General features: G+C 39.2%; 2 protein-coding genes across 4 annotated transcripts; one reads left to right on the forward strand and one right to left on the reverse strand.

Annotated features, from left to right (window-relative positions):
* Positions 1-1,076: 1,076 nt before the first annotated feature.
* Positions 1,077-17,823, reverse strand: ING3 (inhibitor of growth family member 3). 3 transcript variants are annotated; one of them, XM_085042400.1, is made up of 12 exons: positions 17,681-17,823; positions 17,445-17,516; positions 13,378-13,478; positions 11,946-12,011; positions 9,721-9,817; positions 7,639-7,710; positions 7,235-7,354; positions 5,119-5,276; positions 4,567-4,757; positions 3,210-3,402; positions 2,649-2,687; positions 1,077-2,023 (listed from the first exon to the last, which is right to left on the reverse strand). In XM_085042400.1, exons 1-12 carry the CDS (start codon positions 17,706-17,708, stop codon positions 1,907-1,909), a joined length of 1,254 nt encoding a protein of 417 aa, XP_084898526.1. In that variant the 5' UTR covers positions 17,709-17,823; the 3' UTR covers positions 1,077-1,906. The 3 variants fall into 3 exon arrangements, with proteins under 3 accessions (XP_084898526.1, XP_084898537.1, XP_084898530.1); XM_085042411.1 differs by lacking the exon at positions 17,681-17,823 and adding an exon at positions 13,660-13,766 and having other exon boundaries at positions 17,445-17,522; XM_085042404.1 differs by lacking the exon at positions 17,681-17,823 and adding an exon at positions 13,660-13,882.
* Positions 17,707-24,188, forward strand: LOC146443308 (uncharacterized). Its single transcript, XM_085042423.1, has 2 exons — positions 17,707-21,351; positions 22,955-24,188. Exon 1 carries the CDS (start codon positions 17,707-17,709, stop codon positions 18,253-18,255), a length of 549 nt encoding a protein of 182 aa, XP_084898549.1. The 3' UTR covers positions 18,256-21,351; positions 22,955-24,188.
* Positions 24,189-24,887: the final 699 nt, after the last annotated feature.

Raw genomic sequence — 24,887 nt, forward strand, 5'->3', positions numbered from 1 at the left:
ATTGTTCTACATCTTTGATTTAGGCATTGCATTTTTTCCCACATTTTCACATTTGTCTGTTTCTGTTATCTTGACACGAAATAGCAATTTACTAATAAGGACAAGTTTTTTCCTCGTGAGTGCTCTAATTTCTCAATGAAAAAATAATTTATATTCTCCAATGAAACAGCAATCCAATGTTTACACTAAAAATTGAAATTATAATTTGGATTTGTTATCTTGGTATCATCTTAGGTATGGTTACTAGCAGAGTGAGAGATTTTGCTGTATGTGGTCTTAATTCTCAAGGGACTTAGTTCGTAGCTGTTGAGACAGACATTCAGTGTAAGGAGAGCCTAGATTACTGGCTGCTTATTTAATTTCAATTTATAGCATGGCACCAGTTTCTCACAGAACAAACACTGTTATCTTTACTGTCTCAACAGCCTCACTTGAAACCAGATATTCTAGTCTTCAAGTGTTTTTTAGACTGCCATTTCCACAGAAGTATACACACAGTGGGTTTAGTTCCCAGTTTCAAGGGAACCTTAGTTAACTGCTCTTTGCTGTTTATTTTCACCAACTTCTATCCTTTTCTTTTACTAAAGTCTATTTATCATCCATAATCCCATTTCCCTTCTTACACATCTACTTTTCCTGAGCTCGTGGACTTTAAATGCCTACTTTTTTCATTTTGAAAAAACATGCTGTGACAGAAGCCTGGTTTCATTCTCTGCACATACTCTTATTACTAATGGATCTATCTGTTTTTATTTCCTTGACACTATTTGCACAGTCATGCAATGGAACACTGCTTCTCTCCCTCTCTTCTCCCCTTCATGGGTCTGCAAAGCTAACACATGACAGCCAAAGTCTTTCAGCCTAACCCAGGGCTGAAGTAAAATCTCTACCCCAAAAGGAAAGAGTATTTTTTTTAATAGTGGAAAGAAGGAGGAAGGAAAAAGTAGGCATAAAACGCACATTTCTGTTCAGTGCTTCTGCATTAAGAGCCACAGAAAAAAAACAAAAGGAAATTTGTTTGTGAAACCATTTCAGGGGCAGACCTTTTTTTGACAAATTTACAGAAAACATTAATCTGAGGAGTTGAGGTTCTTTTATTTTACACCTAATACAATTAAAATTTAAAGGATTACTTGCACAAAAAAATAAACACATTTGGTATAAAAATTTATCGTCACTTTAACACCTTTTTTTCTTCTTATGGCCCCCACCTTCTCTGGAGCAGAAACATATAAAGACTAATGGCACAAGTTTGTTTTATTCTACAGCATTTTTTTTGTTTTTACATACTCAAGTACCCTAAAGGACAACAGCCCGCTGTATACAAGAACCATTTTCTTCAGCCTGCTGAATCAAGTTTCATAAAGAACCAAAGCTATAAAGGCATTTTAAAAACCAGTCTCTTTTTTTCCTTTCAGAAGCACTGACTTTTTGCACTATTAATATACATAGTGTTACATAACAGCTCTTGAGTATAGTACATGCAGCAGAATATATCTGTTGTATATAAAACATACATTTAAAATCTCGACTTGTCAGAATTTTTGGAAGATTGAGTAATTGTAGAATGCCCACTGCTTAGAGAAAATGGTTTGATAGTACAAATGTCTGCATATGTTGGCCACTGGAACAATCCAAGGCTCACTGGAATAATATCTGTAGCACATCAAAGTGCGTAAATAATTTACTGACAATATTAAAACACAACTTAGCAAAACCAATAGTTCAAGATCTTATTGATGGGCGCTGGAACTAGAAGATCTTTAAGGTCCTTTCCAACCATACCATTCTATGATTGCTATGTTACCCTTCAGCGGTTGCCAGGAAGAGTGGTGAGAGTTGCCCCTCTCCTCCCAAGTCCTTTATAAAAACTTTAGTACGCAATTTGTTTTCCAGACGAAGAAACTTATTTATGTCTACTGCCTCTTCTCTTCATTGCAGCCGTACACTGTGGACAGTACCACTTCCCTTTCGGTGCTTCTGTCAGTCCAACACATCCATAGTGGAACCACTCAATAGGGCACTATAAAAACAGAGTTAAAAGAGACAGAGTTTGGGACTTGGGGTTTTTTCCAAAATGCGTATCACAAATAAAATTCTATGAAAATGAAACATGAGTGGAAAGCATATATTCTGCATTTCACACAAATTACAGGACAAAATGAGGAGAGAGAAGGATCTGTAACACTCAGTACACTAAAGAAAATGATAAAAATTCTAGGAGTCATATATAGACTCCGAGCAAAGTAAGTATGTTGTGCTTTGAAATACTTGGTTTGACAAAATAATCTTACCACTCACTTCTGTTTAAATGTAGTATCTCAGTAAATACGTGACTATGTTCAACTGTTCTTTAAAAACTTTTTTATTTGAAAATGACAACTGCATTAGTAGTGACATAGCTAAACATTCACAGAAATAAAGGATATTTTGAAGCAGGGCATTTTTGAACCTAGTAAAGGCTGAAGGCTTCTAAAAGAACCTCAGCTGTGAAGAGATGAGGTGAAGTTTCCTGAAGGATAGTTCAAATCATATGCACTTAACTCTAAAAAACTCTACTCAAAAACAACCTAAGAAAAAAAGTAACTCCTGCAAGCAATTGTTAGATACACAAGCCTCTCAGGAACATTTTGAACTTTATTACTTACATCTTGGTTATCACAGCCTACCATTTCACCATACGACACCTAGTAAATAAGAAAGAACCACCTCATTAATAATCATATTATTAGTTAAAAGCAATTAACATTTTCAAAGGGCCAACATTCAAATTTCTTCCTTTGAGGATTTTTTCCATTAATAGCAGTAACAACATTTTCATTTTACTTTTGTTACACAACCCAAACACCATCATGTTCAGAATGAATTCATTTTCAAAAATTGTTTATGAAAAAGAAGATACAGCTGCATATTTCAGATTGGATGAGAAACTAAATTCACTGTGAAACCCCTCAATTTTTAATTTAATTATTCCTGAAGTCTCCATTAATAGATTTAATACTCTCCAAAGATATCACATCACTAAGAAATGGACTATTTTCAGTTTCAACAGTTGAGTTCATTATTCACATCACCAGTAAGTAAATAAAAATAGATCAGAACTTCAAGAGTAAAATCACATTTTTTTTAAAATTAACTATCAGAGAAGGAAGTTCAGCTACATCAAAACAGCAGCTGTAGTTGTATTTCAATTTGGACACCATCCTTACCTGATTACAAATACAGTAACGTGGCTCATTTGGATCATAGGTCCAATCAACCTGGCTATTAGAGTCAGACTCTGGTATTACTGCTGTTTGCTGAGACAGTTCTTGTGCCAGTGCAGATGAAGAAGAACATGATGATAGAGAGGAAGAGGAAGATGATGATGAAGACTGCTGACTTGAAGATTTGTTGTTGTTTCTGAGTTAAAAAAAAAAAAAAAAGAAATAAAATAGCATGATTTATTTCTTGCCAAGTGAAAGAATCACTAAACAAGTACTTTGTTGACTCGGAAATACTGCAGTGTGTAAATCCTAAAGCATCATTCACTATCATGTTTCATTCAACCACTGCAAGCCCTGGAATGGACCCACTGAATGCTCTTTGGAAAAGGAAACAAGTCATACCAGCTTACAAGTGCAAGACACCCTATTCTAATCAATGAAATTTAACAGTTCTAAACTGTCAAATGGCTTCAATGAATGCTTTTCTTCAAAAAATTTTCCATCAACGGCCTTGGTGTCAAGTCCTTATAAAAATTATGTTATCAATAAAAGAGAAAATTACATATAAATAATGTCGTATGTCATATATGTCATGTACAATAGATAACTGTTTGGAGAAGATGACTGCTTCTCCATTAATCTCCACTCAAGCGTCAGCAATCCCTCCATAGGAATGGTGCCAGAATAAAAATTCTCTGCTTTTGCTTATAGGTTAGACCTGACACCCACGATATTCACAGATGAAAAATGCTTCTAAAACAGGATTATTAACTGAGCTGTGAACACACGTAAATTTGAATGAAGAAAAAAACCTCAAGGTAATTAAAAAGGATGGGCATTTTGAGACAAATTCTTTCAAGTACAAGTTCTGATTGTTGTCACAATGTGTTGTGACATTGTGTTGTTTAAAATGTTTTAAAACTTGAATCAGAAATAAAATTAATTCCCTGTTCTATATGGTCAGCCATTAGAAAGTGTTATGTGTACTTGAAACTGGCATCAAACAGATCTCCAGATTATTTCCAAACCATCTACAAACCATTGCATGGTAATTCCCAACAGTTGCTGTTAGGTCAACACTCTCTGAAACACAGAAAAATGAGGGAAGAAACTTGACTGTATCTCAGATGAAAAAGCAAATCAAGGCATTAATTTAAAAATGGAATGAGTTTGCTTAAAGAAAAAGAAGTGGGAAGACTAAAGAATACAGCTCTTAACAAAAAATGGCCAGCAGGCATAACTACCTTCTGCTGATTCCCCCTCACAGACATTACAGTGTATTTCTAATATGGCCCGTGAACTTTTAAAATAAAGCTTAGCTGTCTTAAAAGCTATAACTGCAGCCAACAAGAAAACCTACTTGCTTTTTCTGCCACTTCGTGAATCTGTGGTTGATGAACTTAATGTCTGTGTTAATGTGGATGCCAGAGCTGATGATGAATATCCAGCTGAATCTCTGGACAATGCAAATTCTCTTCCAAGCTGAAAATCATTGTTCTTAAATGCTTCATAGCTGGCTTTTAGACTGGATGTTCGTCTTCCCTCCTTCATCTGAAAGGAATACTGATATTGTATCAGATTACACAGTAAAGCTCCTGCATAAGAAATACCAGGCTTCTAACTGCTAATGATTTGCACAGATTCACTAGTTACCTTGTTAACAAAATTATCTATAGAAAGCAGTTAAATGTGTGAGAATATCCTGCAGGAAAAGTCAGAAAACAAACTGTCCCTTTAGGCAAGTTATACAGGATGGAACTGTGGCATATAAACAAAACTGTAATATGAGAACTGAATCACAGCAACTGAAAGTGATCATGGGAATTCAGATTTTAAAAAAAATAAAGCAGTCACTAGCCTTTCTTCTTAATCTATGGCAGACGGCAGAATGACAAGAACATTTTTACATTACCTGTGCCGTGGCTTGCACTGCTTGAGCTGCTGCCATGGTAATTGCACCGGCCCCGGATCCTGAAGATAATGAGCCCAGGTTATATGATGCCAATGGTTGAGAAGAGTTTGTATTGTATGCATTGTTTGAAGAGGATGATGAATTACTGTTTCGACACCCTTGATGAATAGAACACATTTATGAAATTCAAAATGAAACTAAATTCCTTTGCATTTTAAGAAGACTTATATGACAACCAGTGAAAGAGAAGGGACTCCGTTTATGCATTAGAGTAGTCTAATAATTTGAAAAAAAGATTTTAAAAGTAATTTGACATAGTCAGTATTTGTTTATGGGAAAAAAAAGAAGTTTGCTCCCTATCTATCCTCCTGTGCAAGGAGTCCTTTTAGAAAGACAGCTCTCACTATCATATTCAGCTATCAAAGAACAGATGCAGCTGCTGTACCTATGCCTACATTGAAACAATGCTCACTACTATAACCATAACTATATCAAGAGGGTAAGAATTTCACTATGCACCTATACTGTTTCTGAAGTAAAACTTTCAACAATCTTAATTCTAAAAACCACAGATCAGTTTTAATGCAACACAATTTCCAGGGTCATTTGCAGGATGACAGCTGCTCAAACATAGCTACATTTTATTTGCAGCCTCATGTGAGGTTTCTTCAAAAGAAAACTGAAATAAGACATGATGGAAACTACTTAAAACTGATGAACATTACTGAATTCCAAAACCTAAGGTAGTTGACTTACTATAACTCCTTAGTCTTTTGTTTTCAGATAAGAAACTACAAAACACCTTAATTCAGAATAGGCAGAAAGGTTCAGGTTTTTTTAGTCACTATTCAAAAAGACTTCTCTCCTCTTTTGACATAGACAACACATGAAATATTTTATTTTCAGACCAACTCTTTAAAAAAAAAAGTGTGAAAATTCTTTTCCCTTACTTTGAAAATTGTTGAATGCATTTTTTTCCCCAAAATAATGCATTGAGCTCTTATATTTCTACTACTGACAATGAAAATGTCCTGTTATCTTCCTCAAAGTGTAAATAAAAAGAAACAGCCAACATACAGCTGTTGTATGACTACAAAGCAGACCCACTTCATGGACAACACAGATGAGTAACAATGCCTGCAATTTCTCATGTTTCAAGTGACTGAAAATCCCAGGGAAAAGAGTACGAGCCTGAGGAGTGGCTGAATGGAAGATCCCAGAAGGTCATTACTGATGGCACAGGCCCTAGAAATTCCACAAAGGGAAGTGCAGTGCACCTGGAGAAGAATAACCCCATGCACCAGCACAGGCTGCTGGTTGACTGCTGAAAAGCTGCCTGGTGGAGAAGGACCTCAGGGTCCTGGTGGACAACAAACTATCTATGCGCCAGCAGTATGTCCTTGCAGCCAAGAAGGCCAGTGGTATCCTGGGATGCATTAGGGAGAGCATGGCCAGCACGTTGAGGGAGGTGATCCTGACCCTCTACTCAGCCCTAGCAAAGCTGTGTCTGGAGTGTTGTGTCCAGTTCTAGGCTCCTCAGTACAAGAGAGATATGGAGCTCCTGAAGTAGGTCCAGTGGAATGAAGAAAAAGATGATTAAGGTATTGGAGCATCTCACTTCTGAGGAAAAGTTGAGGGAGCTGAGCCTGTTCAGCCTCAAGAAGAGATGACTGAGAATGGAGCTCATCACTGTCTACGAGTATCTGAAGGAGTGCATCAAGGGGATGGAGCCAGGCTGTGCTTGGTGGTCCGAGCAATGGGACAAGAGGCAACAGGCAGAAACTGATGCACCGAAGTTCCAACTGCATATAAGGAAGAACTTCTTTACTGTGCAGGTGACAATGCACAAGAACAGATTGCACAGAAATAGGTTGCCCAGAAAGGTTGTGGAATCTCCTTCAATAAATATTCAAGAACTGTCTGGACACAAATCCTGTGCCATGTACTCTGGGATGACCCTGCTTGAGCATGGAGGTTGTACCAGATGACCCACTGGGGTCCTTTCCAACCTGACCTATTCCATGATTCTGTGATTTCAAAAGACTAACTCACAAATATAATTAGGTTTCTCTTCTTCTGATTAACAAGCAATGAAATGAAAGACAATTAGGATTACCTGGTGTGTTTTCTTTAGAAGCATCTGAAGTCAGGGTAGATAGAAGAGCTTCAGATTTAAACTTCTTTTCAGGAACATGATCTGTTGTACTGTGGTGAGAAGATGGATTGTGTTTCCTTTCTAAATGAAACAAATTAAGGGAACTTAAATGTAAAACCTATTCAGCCTGAAAGTCAAACTACACTAGCACTTTCAACTAATTCCTACCAGCAAAACCTATTTAATTCTTGCACTTCTTAACAGACAATATTAGCACTTATTATGCCTTTTTTTCTCTACTCAATGATGGAGGGAAAAAAGTTCTGAACCTGTTTTTTCCCCAATACTACTCCAAAAAAAAAAAAAACCCAAAAAAAGAAACAAACAAACAAAAAAGTGAGAATCTTTATGTTTGAAATACTTACTCTCTACTGGAGTGTGAGAATGGGAGTGATGGTTATTCACAGGCTGTGCTGGTGTATCCAGCTCCAGAGACCCTAAGAGGAAGGTAAGAAGGACAGGAAAAATTCAGAGTTGGCACTGTTTTGACTTACATACTGAAAGAATGGTTAAAATATTAACTAAATCACAATGCAGTTACATTTATTTTAATCGGAAGAATTTTTGCTAGAGTTGAGACCCTTTCTACAGTAAACGAGGAGCCAGTGAGATTAGTTTTCAAACAAAAATTGGTTACTGCTACTGTTCAACTGTTGAAATAAAAAACTTAAAATCAAGGCCAGTAGGAAGAACCAACAACATTGCCCTCAACATGCCACTTAGTCAAATGAGTTGCACACAAGCTGGTGATGGTTGCAGAATGGCTACACCAAAAATACTGACAATCTACACCAATATGAAGACTGTGACACATAAACTGTACAAACAAGGCATGTTGTCCCACTGAGTCCACCTTGTCACATTCAGTCAAAGCTCAAGAAAATGCAGTGTCTTTCAAGATAATTTAACACCCAAAAGAAAGGGCTGCAGATCATTGTCCAGATTTTCTTAACACTCAAAATACACAGACCAACACAAACAAAAACAAAGCAACATACCAAAACAAACAAACAAACAACCCCACAAAAACAACAACAAACTCCACCCCTCACCCCCGAAAAAGGGAAGCAGTCAGAAAGGCATAAATGAAAGTCAATGTCTGAAAATAACATTTAAGATGAGGCAAAATAATCACAGCACAGGAGAGATTTTAACTATAAATTTAAATCTATATACAACATTTTGTGCATCAGTCTCTAATAAAAGGTTTTTGAAATAGCTGCAGTACCTACCAACTTACATTTACACAGAAGACAAAACAAGAAAGCAATTCACATTCATTTTCCAAAATCTGTAGCTTCAGTATTTCTTTACCTCTTCCAGTGCTTTCAAACAGCACTGAAATACATGAGTATATGAGTAACATGTAAGTGTATTACAAAAGTCTAAATATAATTATTCTAGAAGTGGTTCAAAGCATAAGGAGCTATTTTGGTGGAGTGAACTTCAACCACACTATGAACTTGCCCAAAGGCTGCCCTCTGGCGGGACTTCAACCATATGTATTCACTCTGAAAATTAAAAATGTTAAGAGTCTTCTACTTTTAGCTTTATTTAAAAACAAGAAAAAGAAAGAAAACCCTCAAACCAAACAAGCCTTAAAGATGCAATATACAGTCTAGTATTTCTCTAATTTGAGCTCTTGAAATCCCATCTAGCAACCTCTCCAAACACATAGTTTAACAAAAGGTAGCATCATATCCTAAAACCAGCTGGGATTTAAACTAAACTAGTCCTTTTCTGTAATTGCTAGTTAAGTCACTTTTTACCATCTTTGGCTATGAGGACAGCCACTGCCTCCATAATAACAGTAGTTAAATCAGAAATTTATCACAATCACGTTTGACTTTGATGTCTAAATGCTGATGAGTACAGAAAAGCCAGATTCTTCTACACCAAGCTGGCAAAAAAGCTGTCACTTTCCATTTTTATTCACATTCTGAATATCAGCATTGTTGTATTTAACATGCAGGCTTCTTACCTAAAATGCTATTCCTTCACTACCTCACTAGAGAACAACCCATTCTCACCCCGTGAAAAAGAAGAAAACCATCAAGTAATATGGAAAACTAAAATAATGACCCTCTTTAGTTTGGTGGAAATCAATTCAAGGAAGAAATGGTACACTTGCAACTGGGTAGGTGGCAGGCTTAGGCCAAAGTACTTGGCTGAATGCCAACAATCATTAAAAACAGGTTTAAAAGATTATGTATCTCACTGTAGCAATTCACAAGGACAACAGTTGTGTAAAAGAATTATACTACTTAGTTGTATTTTGATTTCACCAGTAAAAACTGAGGTTGAAACTAAAATTTGAGAACCACTGATGAAAAGTGGGTTAAAACACAGGTGAAAATACTGCCAGTCACTAACACATGTATGATACCTTAATTCTGCAAATTCACAGAAAGTCTGTCAAGTTCTTAAGGAAAATCATGCATACTTACGTCTCTCTAATATTTCTGTAATTCCAGCATTATCTGCTTCAAGTTCCATTTTAAATTTAGCGAGTTCCTGGTCCAATTTTCTCAAATGACGGTCTACCTGTGTGTTAGACAATGCAAAAATAAATACCATTCCGTTCTGGAATATTAATACCTCGATCCTTAATCTCAGGCTTGCTCAGTATTTCCCTTCCAGCAAATTTATGCCATGCAGCACTAAGCACAATAACACACAGAAGCATATCTTCTTGGTCACCTCCACTTCCCTCACTCAGCAGAGATACTGGTGTTAACACCAAAACACTGTAGGCAAAGCTCCAAGACACTTCTTTCAGAAACAAACATGAAGAGGACTTGGAGGCACTCTGGGTATGCAGATAAAAAGGGGAAGAGAAAGAACTGCACATGACGTGGTCTTTAGTAGAGATTGGGCTGCTCTGGGGAAATTGCAAGTTCTGAACTGAATTGTGTCAATTTGTGTGCCACTATAAACACCAGTAAACTTGGTGTGTATTGAGTCTTAACTGGAAGTTGAAACTCCTGTGTGTTTCAGCAAACTATGATGTGCTCTTGGGTACTAAAAATTAACAAAAAAAATTTTCAACTCACTATCACGAAAAGAAACATTACATTCCAAATGCTTTCTACAACTGTACTTATAAAGCAAAATCTACCTGTTTTTATTAAAAACTGAGAGGATTTTTCAGTTACCAGCAAAGCAAAAGAGAAGGGCTAAGTTCTAAATTCTAGAACAAACTTTTGGTAGCTGAAGTGAAATTAAAGCTGTTGTTTTATGTCTTCTATATTTGAGTGTAGTTTGACTTGCAGGTTCTGTTCCCTGAGAAAATGTACAATAAATATACTTTGTACTTTAAATCACATGCCAACCCTCTCTGGGTCTGGCCATTCCAACAGTTTTTTACCCATTGAATAGTGCACCTGTCCAAGGTATGAGCAGCAAGTTTCTCCAGGAGAATACTGCAGAAAACAGCATCAAAGACTATACTAAAGTCCATGTAGGCAATTTCCACAGCCTTTCCCTCATGTACTAAGCAGGTCACTTCATCACTGAAGATCAAGTCAGGCAAGCAGGAACTGCCTTTCCAAAACCAATGCTGCCTGGGCCTGATTCCCTTGTTGTCCTGCTCGTGCTGCATCATGACATTCAAGATGATCTGCTCCGTGACCCTCTTCAGCACTGAAGTCAGGCTGACCGGCCTGTACTTCCCTGGATGCTCTTTCTGACCCTTCTTGTACATGGGCATTACATTTGCTGATTTCCAGTCAATTGGGACTTCTGATAAATGCCTGAAAGTGGCTCAGTGACCTCTTCCACCACCTCCTGCAGTGCTGTGTGGTGGATCCCATCAGGGCCCCAGACTTGCATGTGTCTAAATGGCACAGCAGCTAAGTGGCACCGCTGACCATTTTCTCTTGGATTACATTCTTTTCCCCACTCACTTCTTCCAGCTCAGGCGGCTGGGCACACTGAGAATAACTGGTCTTGTTATTAAAGATTGAGGCAATGAAGGCATTAAGTACCTCTGCCTTTTCTTCATCCTCCATCACTATGTTTACCTCTGTATCCAGTAAAGGATGGAAATTTCCCACAGCCCTTCTTTTATTGCTGATATATTTGTAAAAATATTGTTGCCTTTTATGGCAGTCATCAGATTAAGTTCTACTTGGGTTTTGGCCCTTCTAATTTTCTCCCTGCATAACCTCACAAAATCCTTGTAGCCCTCTCAAGTTGCCTGTCCATTCTTCCAAAGGTGATACACTCTTTTTTTCCCCTGAGCTGAAGCCAAAGCTCTGTATTTAGCCAGGCTGGTCTTCTTCCCTGCTGGCTTCTCTTTTGGCACATGGGGATGGCCTGCTCCTATACATTTAAGATTTCCTTCTTGAAGAATGTCCAGGCTTCCTGGACTCCTCAACACTGCATCCCAAGGGATTCTCTCAACCAGTCTCCTAAACAAGCCAAAAACATGCATTAAAACCTTATGATTTCTAATCCTATTTCTTTGTTTTATATTTAAGTGACATTAATTACACAAAAAACCTAAATTCTTAGAAGTCAATAAAATATTGAATGCTTCTTTCACCAGCAAAACATCTGTATGTAGATGAAATAAAAGTACAGGTAGCACAGCTGCAGTGCTTATCAAAATGCTTAGAATTCCTTAGGGCATAAATTTAGGTAATTCACCACAAGTCTTGTGTCCACTTACCAGATCATATATTTGATTAGCCAGTTGCACTTTTTCATCTGCATCTTCCAAAGCTTTATAATAATCCTGTTATGAAGAAAATTCTTTTTAATTATGAATATAATGAGTTTCAGTAAGTTTAAACTACTGTTATGAAGTACAAAATGTAAGTCTAAAGGACAAATTTAAGTCAGTTTTCAGAAAGATTGTGAAATTTTACTGTAAACAACAATCACCTGAATTTTAAATGAGAGATATAATATATATAAATTTATATTCCCTGCCTTAGAAAAAGCCAAACTACAAGATGGGAACACTTCTGCCCAGACTGATATTTAGATTTCTACAAGAAATGCTACAAGGAATGAGACAATCTTGAATTTATTTTATATGACACAGCATCATGTTATGGACTTAAAATGACATTATGTCTTTTACTTCAGAACCACCACAAATCCTACTGCTCTTCAAAACGATGCTTAAGTACTTTGTAGGTAGGCCTTTCCAGCACTCTAGTTAAATAGAGATAATGTTGTATATAGATTAAATAATTTTAAAATAATTCTCTAACTCATAGGTGTATTCCAAGTAATTTGACTAAAGCAATCCAAAAGTCTCCACTAACCAGTGAAAAATCAGACAAAACATTTTTTTAAAAAATGTATGTTTTCAAATCCTTTTACTTTAAATTTGAGCAGATCTTACTGCCTTTTAATTCTCAATTTCCACTGAATAGTATCTTGCTTATGTGAAAACTACTTGAAATTTTGGTTTAACTAAAGTCAAAATTTTTCACTTACTCTAGGTAAGTCAGAGCTCTGACCTTTTTCTTTTTTCAAATTTAAAAATCCGTTTGCATTAATTAAAGAAGAAAACAACCTTTACCCAAATAAGGGGCTGACATAGCCAATGTGGGAGACTACAAAGGAGTTTCTCTTGACAAAATGATGGACTATGTTGCTAACAATACCATTACTAAGCTCAAGTATTGAAGGGTAACACAGAACATACTCATCTTCTTACTCCTCCCTCTCTCAAGCCACATATACCATACACAAAATGTGTAAAAGGATATAGGCAGAATCACAGGAAATGCTAAATCTAAGCTTGAAAAATATCCTCTACAAGAATGCAAATTAACTTAGGCAACTTCATGTCACACAAAAAGAAACAAAAAAACTGAGCTAAAAATTTAGTACCAGGTTTCCTCACCATTTCAGGATCACGTTTTTTTTAATGCTAGAAAGTGCTGGGTAAAACTTCAGATAAATGCTTCATCAAAGAAACCTTTCACACACTTTTCTCCTCCAAGGTACTTTTATCCACCTCTATGAAAGCCCAAGGGAAGGCACAGTTCTGAACACTTAAATCTCCATCGATCATAAACTATTTTCTCCTAAGGTTGTCTTAGTTTACAAAAGAAAAATGTGACCCACTCCTGTGATGTCCTTACTTTTTTGATTGATGTCATTTGTTCTTCTCTCCATTCAGGTTTGTTTTTCTTTGCATTCATAAAAAATTCATTTACCCTCTGCTCAAGCTGATCCATTGCATCTGTAGCATAGGAAAAGATTGAGACAAATGTTATCTTCTCATGTACATAAACATTAGGAAATACGGGGAAATTTTTTTCTCAAACAAAGTTGACAGGACTGAGGTGCAAACTATTAGAGAGGAAAAAAAAGAAAAAACCGAAACAACCAAGTGACAGTGGACAGCGGAGGGAAATATTTACCTTAATTTCCAAGAAGCAGAATTGCATTCTGGTAGGATTCTCATCAAGGTTCTTGTGCTCTCCAGCATAGGACAGGCAGGACTCCAAGTTCTAAAGGTTTTTTGTCCCTAAGAGCAGTGGTAGTGACTTAAAGCACGACCCAAACTCCTCACCCAGGGCTCTAGACTGCTGACTTTGGAACATTCTAGCCAGTTACAAACTGAGCAGGAAACAAAATGTTCTCCTAAGAGAAACAGTCAAATACAAAACCAAATAATTGAAAAAAATTAGTGTCTCAAAAAGGTAGACCAACTGAAGAGTAAAGTCATTGCCTTTAAGTCCAGGCCCTCTCAATTGTATTCTAGGAAGGGTCAGGGCAAATTGAAAGCACTCACAAATTATTCCCTCCACCCCCACAGGAGTAAATGGACTGATGAAATATTATTTGGACAGGATTCTCACTCACATGAAGTTCAGAAATATTATAAGGGGGGAAAAAATAAAACCACCCATTTTCTAACATTAACTATCTCTAGAAAGGGAAATGTCAACCACAAGTCATTTTTTTTGTTGTTGTTTATTGAGACAGGAACAAGAATTCCCTTCCTCTTCCTCTCCACCCTTCTCCCACTGAGTTTACTATTTCAACAGCTGGACACTTGTGCACTCAACAGCTTGCATATTTCCAAAAACATGCAGCTGCTTCAGTCAAACTAGCTTTGACAGCCTTGCTAGTGTCACGATAGATGACAGTACTGAATTTTTTTCACACCATTCTCAACAACATTGCCCAGCTATCAGTTTCAAATTAAACATGACAATGCATGAATCACCTACAAACTTCAGGCTCTGGGTGCAAACACCTAAGAAACTTTCCAGAAATTACCATTAAAGCTGGATCACATGATGGCAATCATCTCTTGCCAAAACAAAATGAAAATTAGTTAATTAATTCAGGAAGCTCATGAATCCCTAAGTATGATTCGCTCTTAAAATCAAAGAAGCCAAGGGTCTTCTTAACTCTGTGAAAATTCATAGCTAGAATTATTTACATCAATAACCAAAAATCATTAATACTAAATGATCAAAAATATTAACATTCAGCATCAAACCCAGCAAGAACTTATGACTGACTCGACAGAGCACCATTAATCCCAAGCCATAATAAGCTGTGACAAGTTCACCTAAACTTTATTTAGACACAGACAAACAAAGCAATCAAACAGTTTTGGAGTAAAAGAGGCTAAAGGGGGAGGACTTGTACAATCAGCATTTTCCACTTGTACCTTGTGGTACCAAGTGGAGAAGATTAAGAAGCCTGAGAGGCAAGCAAGAACCACACTCTTTATATGGAGGCTTCTAAAATCTTTGTTCTTTACCAAATGACTGTAATTTAGTCCATAAAGCCAAAAGACAGAATGTTCTATCTCCTATCCTCAGAGCACAAATACCTTAAGTGATAGCCATTCTAGTGGCTCCATAAACAAGAAATGACAAAAAGTATCTTCCCACTTCACTTTTTATTGGGGACACGTTATGAATCTGTGTGAAACTGCCTAGGGGAAGATTTCCACAGAAACTTGGTCTCTCCTGAAAGGGCAGAAAAGGCAAAGGGGAGTGCAGGTCAGATCAATCAAATTATATGCGTTGTCTCTGCTACACTCAAGTTCATCCACCTTTTCTCATGATACTGTATTCTGACATAATAATTTCTTAGATCAGATTTCCCAACAGAGTTGCCAAAACTTCTATGAGAAGAGAAACCTGATTATCTGTGATTTTAACTTAAACAGAGAAAGATATTTTATGCTTCATGTGGAGCTCAGTTAAAGCTCAAGAGTCAAGTCACAACTCAGATGATCTTTGCTTTTCCCACAGCAATCTTACCAGAATATACAGCAGATAGACTCACTTTATTATTTCTCCCAACAACAAACAGCAGCATTTGCCTCATTAGGAGTCAATGCGGTCCAAACAGGACAGAATACAAAGTCAACAATGATGCTAAAACAGAGCAGCAGAGATATCTCTGAATTACAAATCGTGTAGATTTCTGGGACAACATCACTCATCAAAGTACTGTTGTCAAGTACTTCTGAGCCACTGAACAACCTCCAGGTTTGCATGTAGTGTTTATCAGGCAGCTGGGCAACTGATGCTGAAGAGGTGCTACTTCAGAAGTTTCATGAATGTCTTTGGATACCCTGCCAATCATTGCACAAGAATTTCAGAAGTATTAAGGTCTGAGAGAATTTTTCTCTACATCTAAGGTTGGTCCTAGTATACAATATTCCTGCTACATTCCCGCTATCTTGGCATTGCTAGCTGCCTCACACACCAAAAAAACCCTACTCTCTTCTTTATCTTCTTATGGAACAGAAGTAAAATTTGTAAATTTATTCCAAGCTAAGTCAGGGAGCTGCTTACTCCCTCTCACACTGCTCCCTGGTCATAGTGACTTCAGAGGTGTTATCTCCCAGGAGCCATGACTGTACCCACAACTTTAAGCACTGAACCCAAGACAGCACTTAGGTCATAATATAGAAAAAAAAATCCTATAGACAGTTTTACATGTGTCAGTAAGGTCTGTTCAACAGACCTGCTGGGTCCCCTGAAGTAAATATCTGAGGCAAAGCCTCAGACTGCACTTTAAAATATTATAGGTTAAACTGTTTTCAAGAACTGCTCCCACTTAATGCCACATTTTCTAATTCTATACAGTATCTCCTCGTTATTTAAACCTCTGCTCTTTCTGTCATTCCTCTTTACGATAGTCCAGCCCTTCCATATTAATGATTGCTCTCATCTTTTGTGCAGTAGCAGTTTCATTAACAAATACCTTTGGAGCACAGTTATAAATAACAATATTAATTTTGCATTAAATTACCGCAACAGCTATCCAGTGTGTTACAGGACACCTAAGTCCCAGATGAGATGGCATTAGAAAATATGAAATGGCAGTGCATCCTGAGAACAGCCTAACTCAGTGTATTACATCGGGATATAAGCAGAGAAATACAAAGTGATCCACAAAGAAACTGAGGTGTATTTGTAAATATACTTTGTATAATATATGTATTTATACAAAAATACATTTATAGAAAATATACGTTTATATAATTTGTATAAAACTTAAGTAGTATTTATAAAGTGTATGTGGCTGCGTGTCAGCTAGGGCACAAGAGGCCGAGCAAACAGCACCTTCCCACGTGCTGTTATGAAAGCGCTGGCTGGAAAGTTTCAGGGAGAGCATGCCGCTGCCTACTGGAAGGAGTGGGACATAACTCATGTTCCAAACCACCATCACTGCTCTTAGGGATCAAAAATCTAAAGAGTTTGGGACGTGCCACGGAAAATGCCTTCGGGAGCAGCACAAGCCCAAGAGCATAGCCCTGCCGCCTTGCGCCGAGGCGCGGCGGGCGGGGCTGGGCGGGCCGGGGGCTGTGGCGACACCGCCAGGGGAGCGCGCCCCGCCCCTCGCCGCGTTGCGGCTCCGCAGCGCCTTCGCCCGCAGGAGACGAGGAGAGGCTCCCGGGCCTGAGCGGCGGTGCCGGAGAGCCGGGGCAGGGCTGGGGAGGAGGCGCGACCGCCCCGGGGCAGCGCGGGGGAGCGGGTGGAGCTACTGGCCCGGGCCAGAGCGGCGCCGCTTCGCCTCCTTCCTTCCTTCCTGCCCCGCTCGGCCTTCCCGCCCGTCCCGCCCTGCGGCGGGGGCGCGGCGGTGGCGCGGCGGTGGGCCGGTGCCCGCGGGGCGGAGCGGGGCGGCGCGGAGGGGGCGGGCGGAGGCGGAGGGGGCGGGACTCACGTACTCTGCACCTGCAGGTCCATCTCGCGCATCTCGGTGAACCTGTCGCGCAGATCCATGGGAAGCTGCTCGATCACTGCGGGGACACGGGGGAGCGGGAGAGAGGGGGGAGGGAGGGAGCCAGTCAGTCACTCGCTGCCGTGGGGGAGGGGGGGCGCCGCCTCCTCGCCGCGGCTCCCCCCGGCTCCCCCGCACCGGCCGTGCCCGGCCGCCCGGCGCCCCCGCCGCGCACACACTCACTCTCCAGATAGTCCTCCAGGTACAGCATGGCGGCGGCCGGGCCCGCGCCCAGGGGCTGCTCGAGAGCGGGCGCTCGTCCCTTCCAATATGGCGCCGCCGCCAACAACACCAGCGCCTCGACTCAGCGAAAACAACATTGGCGGCGGACGGCGCTCGCCCCGGCCGCGCCGCGATTGGCTGGCCGCGCTGTGACGCACACCGCGGCCCGCGCTCTGCCGCGCGGCCTCACGGGAAACGTAGTCTGTGCTGGGCGAGGCGGCGGGAGACTGCGCGTCCCGCCGGGCTTTGTTGTTGCGGCCGGTGCTGGGGCATTCCCGCGGTCCTGCTGCACTCCCGCGATTCTGGAGGCACTCTCGCGATTCTGGAGGCACTCCCGCCTCGCAGGGGCCGCGGGATTCTTCTCCGGGAGCAGCTCTCGGCTCCCTTCAGCTGCCGGCCCTCCGGAGCGTCCCTGGCACGAGCGCAGCGCCGCAAGTCAGGCGAATGGAAAGGGAAAACTTGCAGCGTCTCGACCAGACTCGAGGCTTTTGTGTGTCCCTTGTTTTAAATGCTCGCAGCCGGCAGTAATTCGTTAAAAGCGTGAGAAATGCCAAAACCAATGAGATTGCTTCAGCCCGTGTTCTCTCACGGCGCAGAGTAAAAAAGCTGCTCCGCTCAGCACAGGTCCAGGTACGGACAGCTCAGGAGAGCAGAAACGTGGGAGGGCTTTGGAATTGCTGTTCAGAGTGCAAAACCACGATTGATTGATTGAAGTCCAGTTACAATACTCCTTGCAGTAATTTCCTTTTAAATATTTGAGGCTGAGGTTTCTTACGCAGTGTCATTCCCCCAAAATAGTTTATTTCTTCACCCTTCTATTGGTGTTATTTACTGTTTTAAGCATGACTCCATGCATTTATCCAGATGCTTTTATCCAGATGTGTTTTGCCTGGGGAAAGAAACTTTTGGGGCATGCGTAATGTTAGGTGTAAGTACCTGAGCGTAAGAATTGTGGTAGCAGATCAGGTTTGCTTTCCACCGTGCTTTTTTGTCTCCAAATCTTCATCTGTGTCAGATGCGTCCAAGCAAATAGGAAGTGTATGCTTAACCAAAGTCTGAGTAAAACTTGCATGGGATGTTTCTGAGGGTCGAGACCAATGGAAAATGGCACTTTTCTCATGTCTGAAGTTCATTTATTGCGAGTGGTTAGTTAAGTATGACTGAATTTTGGGAGGTGAAGCATAAATTTTGTATATAGCCTTTATGAAACTGATGGTAGCAATGTATTGAATACATAAAGTATAGCAAACAAGTGGGGGGGGTTAATTCCTGTGTCATTAAAGATGGGGGAGAATGAAAAAAGTGTAACAATAAACTTTCAATAACTTTTATAAAAAAGTGCTATGCCAAAGTGGTCACTTTCCATACTTACTCCATCATCAGCCATGTAGTCTGTACTGCCAAACCAGAAATATCATCTGCTCTCATACATACAAATGAACAGATTTTAGGTGGTCATTAAGCTCAGTTAGCCTTGGTTGAAATAATGTTTATATTATTGCTTATACAGACCACTTTGATGTACAACTTCTGACACACCGGTGTAGGCATGACAGTATTTTTTAAGTTCTGTGTGAGAAATTTCTTGGCCCCATTTTGGTATGTAGAAGACAAAACTAACCCTTCGTGGGAAGATAAATGCCTGCACTTACTGAAATGAAAGGGTTTGATGCAGCAAGAGAACTTAACTCATGCAAAAGCAGAGCAACATAATGACATCCTATATTCATTAGGAAAAAGGCTAGGTGAATTTAGGGGAAATTTAGGAAAAAAATGTAGACATGATTGGGAGCATATTTCATGCAAGAAGTCTAAGAGAACAATATTGCAAACAAGGACACCGCTATTAGAACCACAACTGAAATACAGTCATACAGTAAGTCCTTACCATTTGCTTGTTGACCAGAGTCCTAGGATAGCACAGACATTGGGACATTGTGACTTCTCCTGTTCTCATCTTTAAAAGCTTGGTGATAGCCAGCAAAATTCTCAACAAGGGCTACTGTGCAAGTGTATTTTCTGTGTGTTGTGGTGCCCAGACCAAGGAAACCAAGAAACACAGCTTCTGGGGCTATGTTTCAGTAATTTCTGTTAGTAATGCCATGAATCCTGTCTGTATTAGCAGAACACGAAAATGAAACTTGGCTACGCCAACAGAATGACAAAGTCCTAGTGGGGCTGGCTGCTGTCTTCAAGGTATGAGTTCCCCCTGTTTATGTTTTCTGGTTTATTATAACATGTGAGAGGCTCTTACAGAAATAGAGATCTACTCAAAAAACTGTTCACCATAGAGCTTTACAGTAAGGGATGGGAGGGGATTTTGAGGTAGAATACAAATGAAAATACAATTTGATTTGACAAATGAAGCTCATATTTTTAATTTCTGCCCATATTAATTCATTTTGTATAGTCAAATGAGTAGCCACACCAACTTCAGTAGGATTGTTTGTGTAAGTGCTGCTTATCGTGACCTACCAATGGCACTGAGTTTAAACTGACATTTAAGAAGTGATAAGCCAACAGACCTATAAAAAAGAAACCATTTTTACAATAGCAAACTTTCTGTTTTTTTATAAATGCAAAGAATTAACTCTATTGATTAATTCAACTTTTAGAACAGCCTAATTAGAACAGATCCTGATAAGGAAACATGGATTAATGACTGTTTATTGGAATGCAAATACAGTGAAAACTAAACACCAGCTGTGAACTCAAGGTAAAAAGAAATTCAATTTGTGAATTACAATCAACATTGCTCAAAAAACTCCTTTGCAACGACAGAGCTGCTTAGCACAGGAAGCGAATGGAGGCCACAGGAGCTGCTGTTTTCTCCTGTTTATATAATGTTATTAATGTTGATGGCATTTCTCCAGCAAATGTTTCACATAAATCATGTTTCATCACTGTGACAGAGTGATGGCATAAAGGAATATTACAGTTGCCCTGTGATCTACCTAAAGCTAATTGCTTGCTTAGGTTTCATTAGTTTTCAACTGACAGGAAGAAAAGCTGGTTAAAAGCAAGAATTTACATTCTGATGTACGCTTCTCAGATGGGGTTAAGATTTTCAAATATTCTCCCTCTCTTCTGCACTTACCCATTCCATATATCTGTAATATCCTTTTTCTATTCTAATTTATTCTATCTCTTCCCATGTGTAGAGCTGTTTGACACATATAACTCCATCATTTCCATCTTCCTATTTCATTTGCTGTCCAACTGTTGATACCCCCTTTCCTTCTTCCTTCCGAATCTGTTCTATCTTCTGAGCTGTATGATTGCAGGACCTTTCTGTACCCATTTAGGACTGTCACAGTTCTGTATTTACTGCAGTACTCTGATTTTTAACTCTTGTCTAATACAGTGTTTCTGGACTTACAGTCCAAATGTTTTGTTTCTTTGTTTTCAAGGGCATGTTTCTAATGATTTGATTTGAAAAAATCAGAAAATACCTACCTAGCGCATCCCTAAGATGATATTCCAGGTCCCAGCTATTGCTGGTAGGTTCCTGTGCTTTTGTTTCTCATAAGGGAGCCTCCCTGCCTGTGGCACACAGAGGTTGCAGATGTACAATCTGTGTGTTTCTGAGGGCTAACCTGCTCTCACAGAAGAACTTCAAGACAGAGTGACAGGTAAGTGGCATCCACCAGAGCCTACATAAAACTGCAAGCCTGGGTAGCTCTTAAACTACCAGGAAGGAGCAGCTTGCTTTTCTTAGGCACCTGCTCCTGCTGCAGTACAGCAGTCCTGCCTGGCAGCCCAGAATCCATTCACCACGGTGCACTGCTGTGAGCATGTGTTGTGAATCGCAGCGTTCCCAGCAGTGCTGGCTGCCAGTGTCAGTATCAGGCCTGCTGGTCTCTTCACATGCTTTCAACTATTTTATTGTAATTCCTCCTCACATCCTGTTTGTTGCCTGCTATTTTTCTGCTGTTGCAGCTGTTTTTTCCATTCTTTCCAGTCCTCCCAGTTTTGCAGTCCAGCTGTCCCTCCCAGCTGCCATGGACTCCACCATCTCCCAAATTCCACCCTTTCTGCTGCTGCAGGGGCATCACCCACAGCCTCATTCTCCCTCTGCAGGAAATAACTATCATTCCTGCTGTAGTGCACACCATGACTATTGGAGGACATTAGTGAAATAACTGAATTGTCTTGAGACTGAGCACCATGTAAGGGTTACAGCATAATTGTGTTTTTCTAAGCAATCCACTTTATGTAATGGGAAACTCCATCCAAAGCTGGATCCTAGGAAAAAGCTGTGTCAGAGTTTTAAGTATATAATGTTGCCCTAGTCTAGAGCACCACTATGAAGAAACTACACAATTCCATGAAATGATCCTCAAAAGGGCAAATTTGGCCCAGGAATATTACGTCTGCATGGTAATCTCTCTTGAGAAATCAGTTTCTTTTTCTGCTTATTACAAACTCTTTTGGATTCTGAGATTCACATTCCTGTTTTTGGAAGCAAATCCATGACCCCAGATAATTAATTTACTTTAACAGTCAACAGGAAAATGGAACTGCCATTTATCTTTCAGTTTGACTTTGTGTACAGACTCAGGCAATTATATCTCCATCTTTTGGTTAATTTTATCTGCTATAGACTCAGCTAAATTTGCTTGCAGATTTCAGTTATTTCCTGAAAGTCTGCAGGATATGAGCAATTGCTGTTTATATATTAATCACTGAAATGTTTTATCCTGACTTCCTAAGGAAGTAAAGCTTACACGAGCAATCCATATGTTTGTGTGCATACTTCTTTATCTGTGTTTTCACTCTGCTCTGTCTCTGTAGAATTGACTAATATCAACCTAACTGAAAAAAAAAGTTGTTCTTTAAGAGAATAATTGTGAACTTAATAGATACTTGCTGCTGCTAATAGTTTTGGATTGTCTTCTCCCTTTCATTGAGGAGAAGGCTGCAATATGAACCTTCCATGTATTAGACTCAAGAAAATCTACACGCAAAAGCAATGAGTACCCAAACCATAGAAGAATCTTAGTTGAGGAATATAACTTATGCAGAAGGAATCAACATAAGAAGTTTTTCTGCTCACAGAATGTCCAGGTTTGTTTGCTTGATTGTCTTGCCATCCTGAATGCTGGATCACATGGCAATAAGTTGGAAAGTAATTATCTTAGTGATTATTTAAACACTTTTAGTAAAAGTTGAAGTTTCAAATGCCTTTAACCATTTGTCTGTAATGAAAGACATTTTCTGCTTTTTTCTTTTCAGATTTATACATGTATTTTTTCCATGAGGCCAATATATTCTTGTTCTTTTAAATGGCTCATATCTACTTGTTTCCACCAAGAAATGCTATAAATGTTTGCTATGCCATCAGTGGCACAGAAGAATGTGGGATATGACACCATCTATGCCCTAGGCAGCTCAGAAGATGTGTCCTCTGAGAATTGAGGTCTACAGATGGAGCAGTAAAAAAATAAAAGAGCTTAACACTAGGAGATGACAATGAAGTTGTGATACTCTCCACTTGGATTCATGCTATTGTATAGCCTGCTTTGTCCCTGGAGCAAATTAACAGAAGTTGAAAGTGGCAGCAGGGGAATGAAGTAATTGAGAAATTTGCCAAAATAATGATACTATGACTGACTGAAGGAGCACAGCTGACCCAGGAGAAGACATAGACTTTGAAGCTAGGCATGGATCTTCACTGCCCCAGGGCTTACAGTGTCAGATACGTGAGGATAACGCAGGAATTACCTCTTTCATGGCCGTTAGGCAAGAGCTGTGCAGAGATTGAGGCACCCGAGAAACTGAAGTTCAGACTCTGAGGAGTTGCAGGACAGGACAGTCCTTGTGACAGAAAGCAAATACCATAACTTCTTACCAGGGAGAGACGTACTGCAATTTAGCATAAGAATGATCTACCTCTTTGGTTTGATAATGTTAGGCAAAACTTAGGGGAAAAAAAAGAAGAGCAACGGAGTTCCTTGGAATTTTATTGCTATATGTATTCAAAATGGTAATAACATTGTAGCTGTGATAGTCTCAAAGATACAGTAAATTGCTCTTCCTGGGAAAGCTAATTCAGATGATAATTATTTTATTAAGATGTATACAATTGATTTAAATACAGACAACTTAGCACAGAAGTTCTTCTCCAACTGTCCTATTCACTTTTGTTGTGTGATATTTTTTTAAACTTTTCCAAATATTTCACGTGATCTAAATGTACCTATTTTATATATCCTTGGTCAAATTTGCATTACAATTAGAAGTATAGCTTAGCTTACAAACAAACTACTGTTATTCCTTACTAGCTCGCATCAGCATACTTTAAGGTTGTTACTATTTATTATTTTTGTTCTGAAATGCAAATTCATGGTCCCACGTGTGGTGAGCCCTGTTCACGTTTGTATCAGAAATAAAGAATAAAAGGTCATGACAGGCAAAGTTAATACCTAATTTGTTTTATATCTCATGCACTGGGGGAATAACCTTACCGTATTTTTAGATGAGTTCTAAAGGTTTGCAATCAGCACATACTGTGATGATGTAACAAATTGCCCCATTTTTGCATATATGCAAAAATCTGTAAGCATGCACAAGGTTATTTGAAAGTGCACTTTGAAAGCAGAAGGGGCAGTGAGTGCCATTGCAGTCAATTTTAGAAGGATTGATCTTGTTTCAAGTTTTCAAACATCTCCACTATTTTCATGTATTTCTTTCCAAAAAAGAAATCTAAATCTTAAATATTCAATATTCTTTTTAGTGCACATGGAGAGTTTGCCTGTTAGACATGTACCTTGTGTCAGTATTGTATTTCAACAAAATATGAAGATAATTACATGGCCCCATTGGACCTTACTGGCATAACAATTTGCAATGAACTGCCTACTTTCAGGGTAGCAAGTTACAGGAATGCTACAGCTTTTCTAACATGAACAGAAGGTCTTACTAAAAAAAGAGTTCATTTTGATGAAGAGGTTCTAATTGAGAAATTTTTCACCTTTCATTTTCATGCATGTGGTTGCAGAACTCTCTGGTCCTCTATATTTGCATATGTTATATGTATTAAATTTGTTGATATCCCAGAAGTTATAAGAAATAAGGACTTTACCAGAAAAGAGAGCTTCTTTGCAGGAGGCCACTCGCTGATTTTACAGAAACTCTAAGCTAATGTGTCAGGGGAACATATTTTTTA

The sequence above is a fragment of the Lichenostomus cassidix genome, chromosome 1Aa, assembly GCF_008360975.1.
Source record: "Lichenostomus cassidix isolate B80296 chromosome 1Aa, HeHo_3.0, whole genome shotgun sequence".
NCBI classification, from domain to species: domain Eukaryota; kingdom Metazoa; phylum Chordata; class Aves; order Passeriformes; family Meliphagidae; genus Lichenostomus; species Lichenostomus cassidix.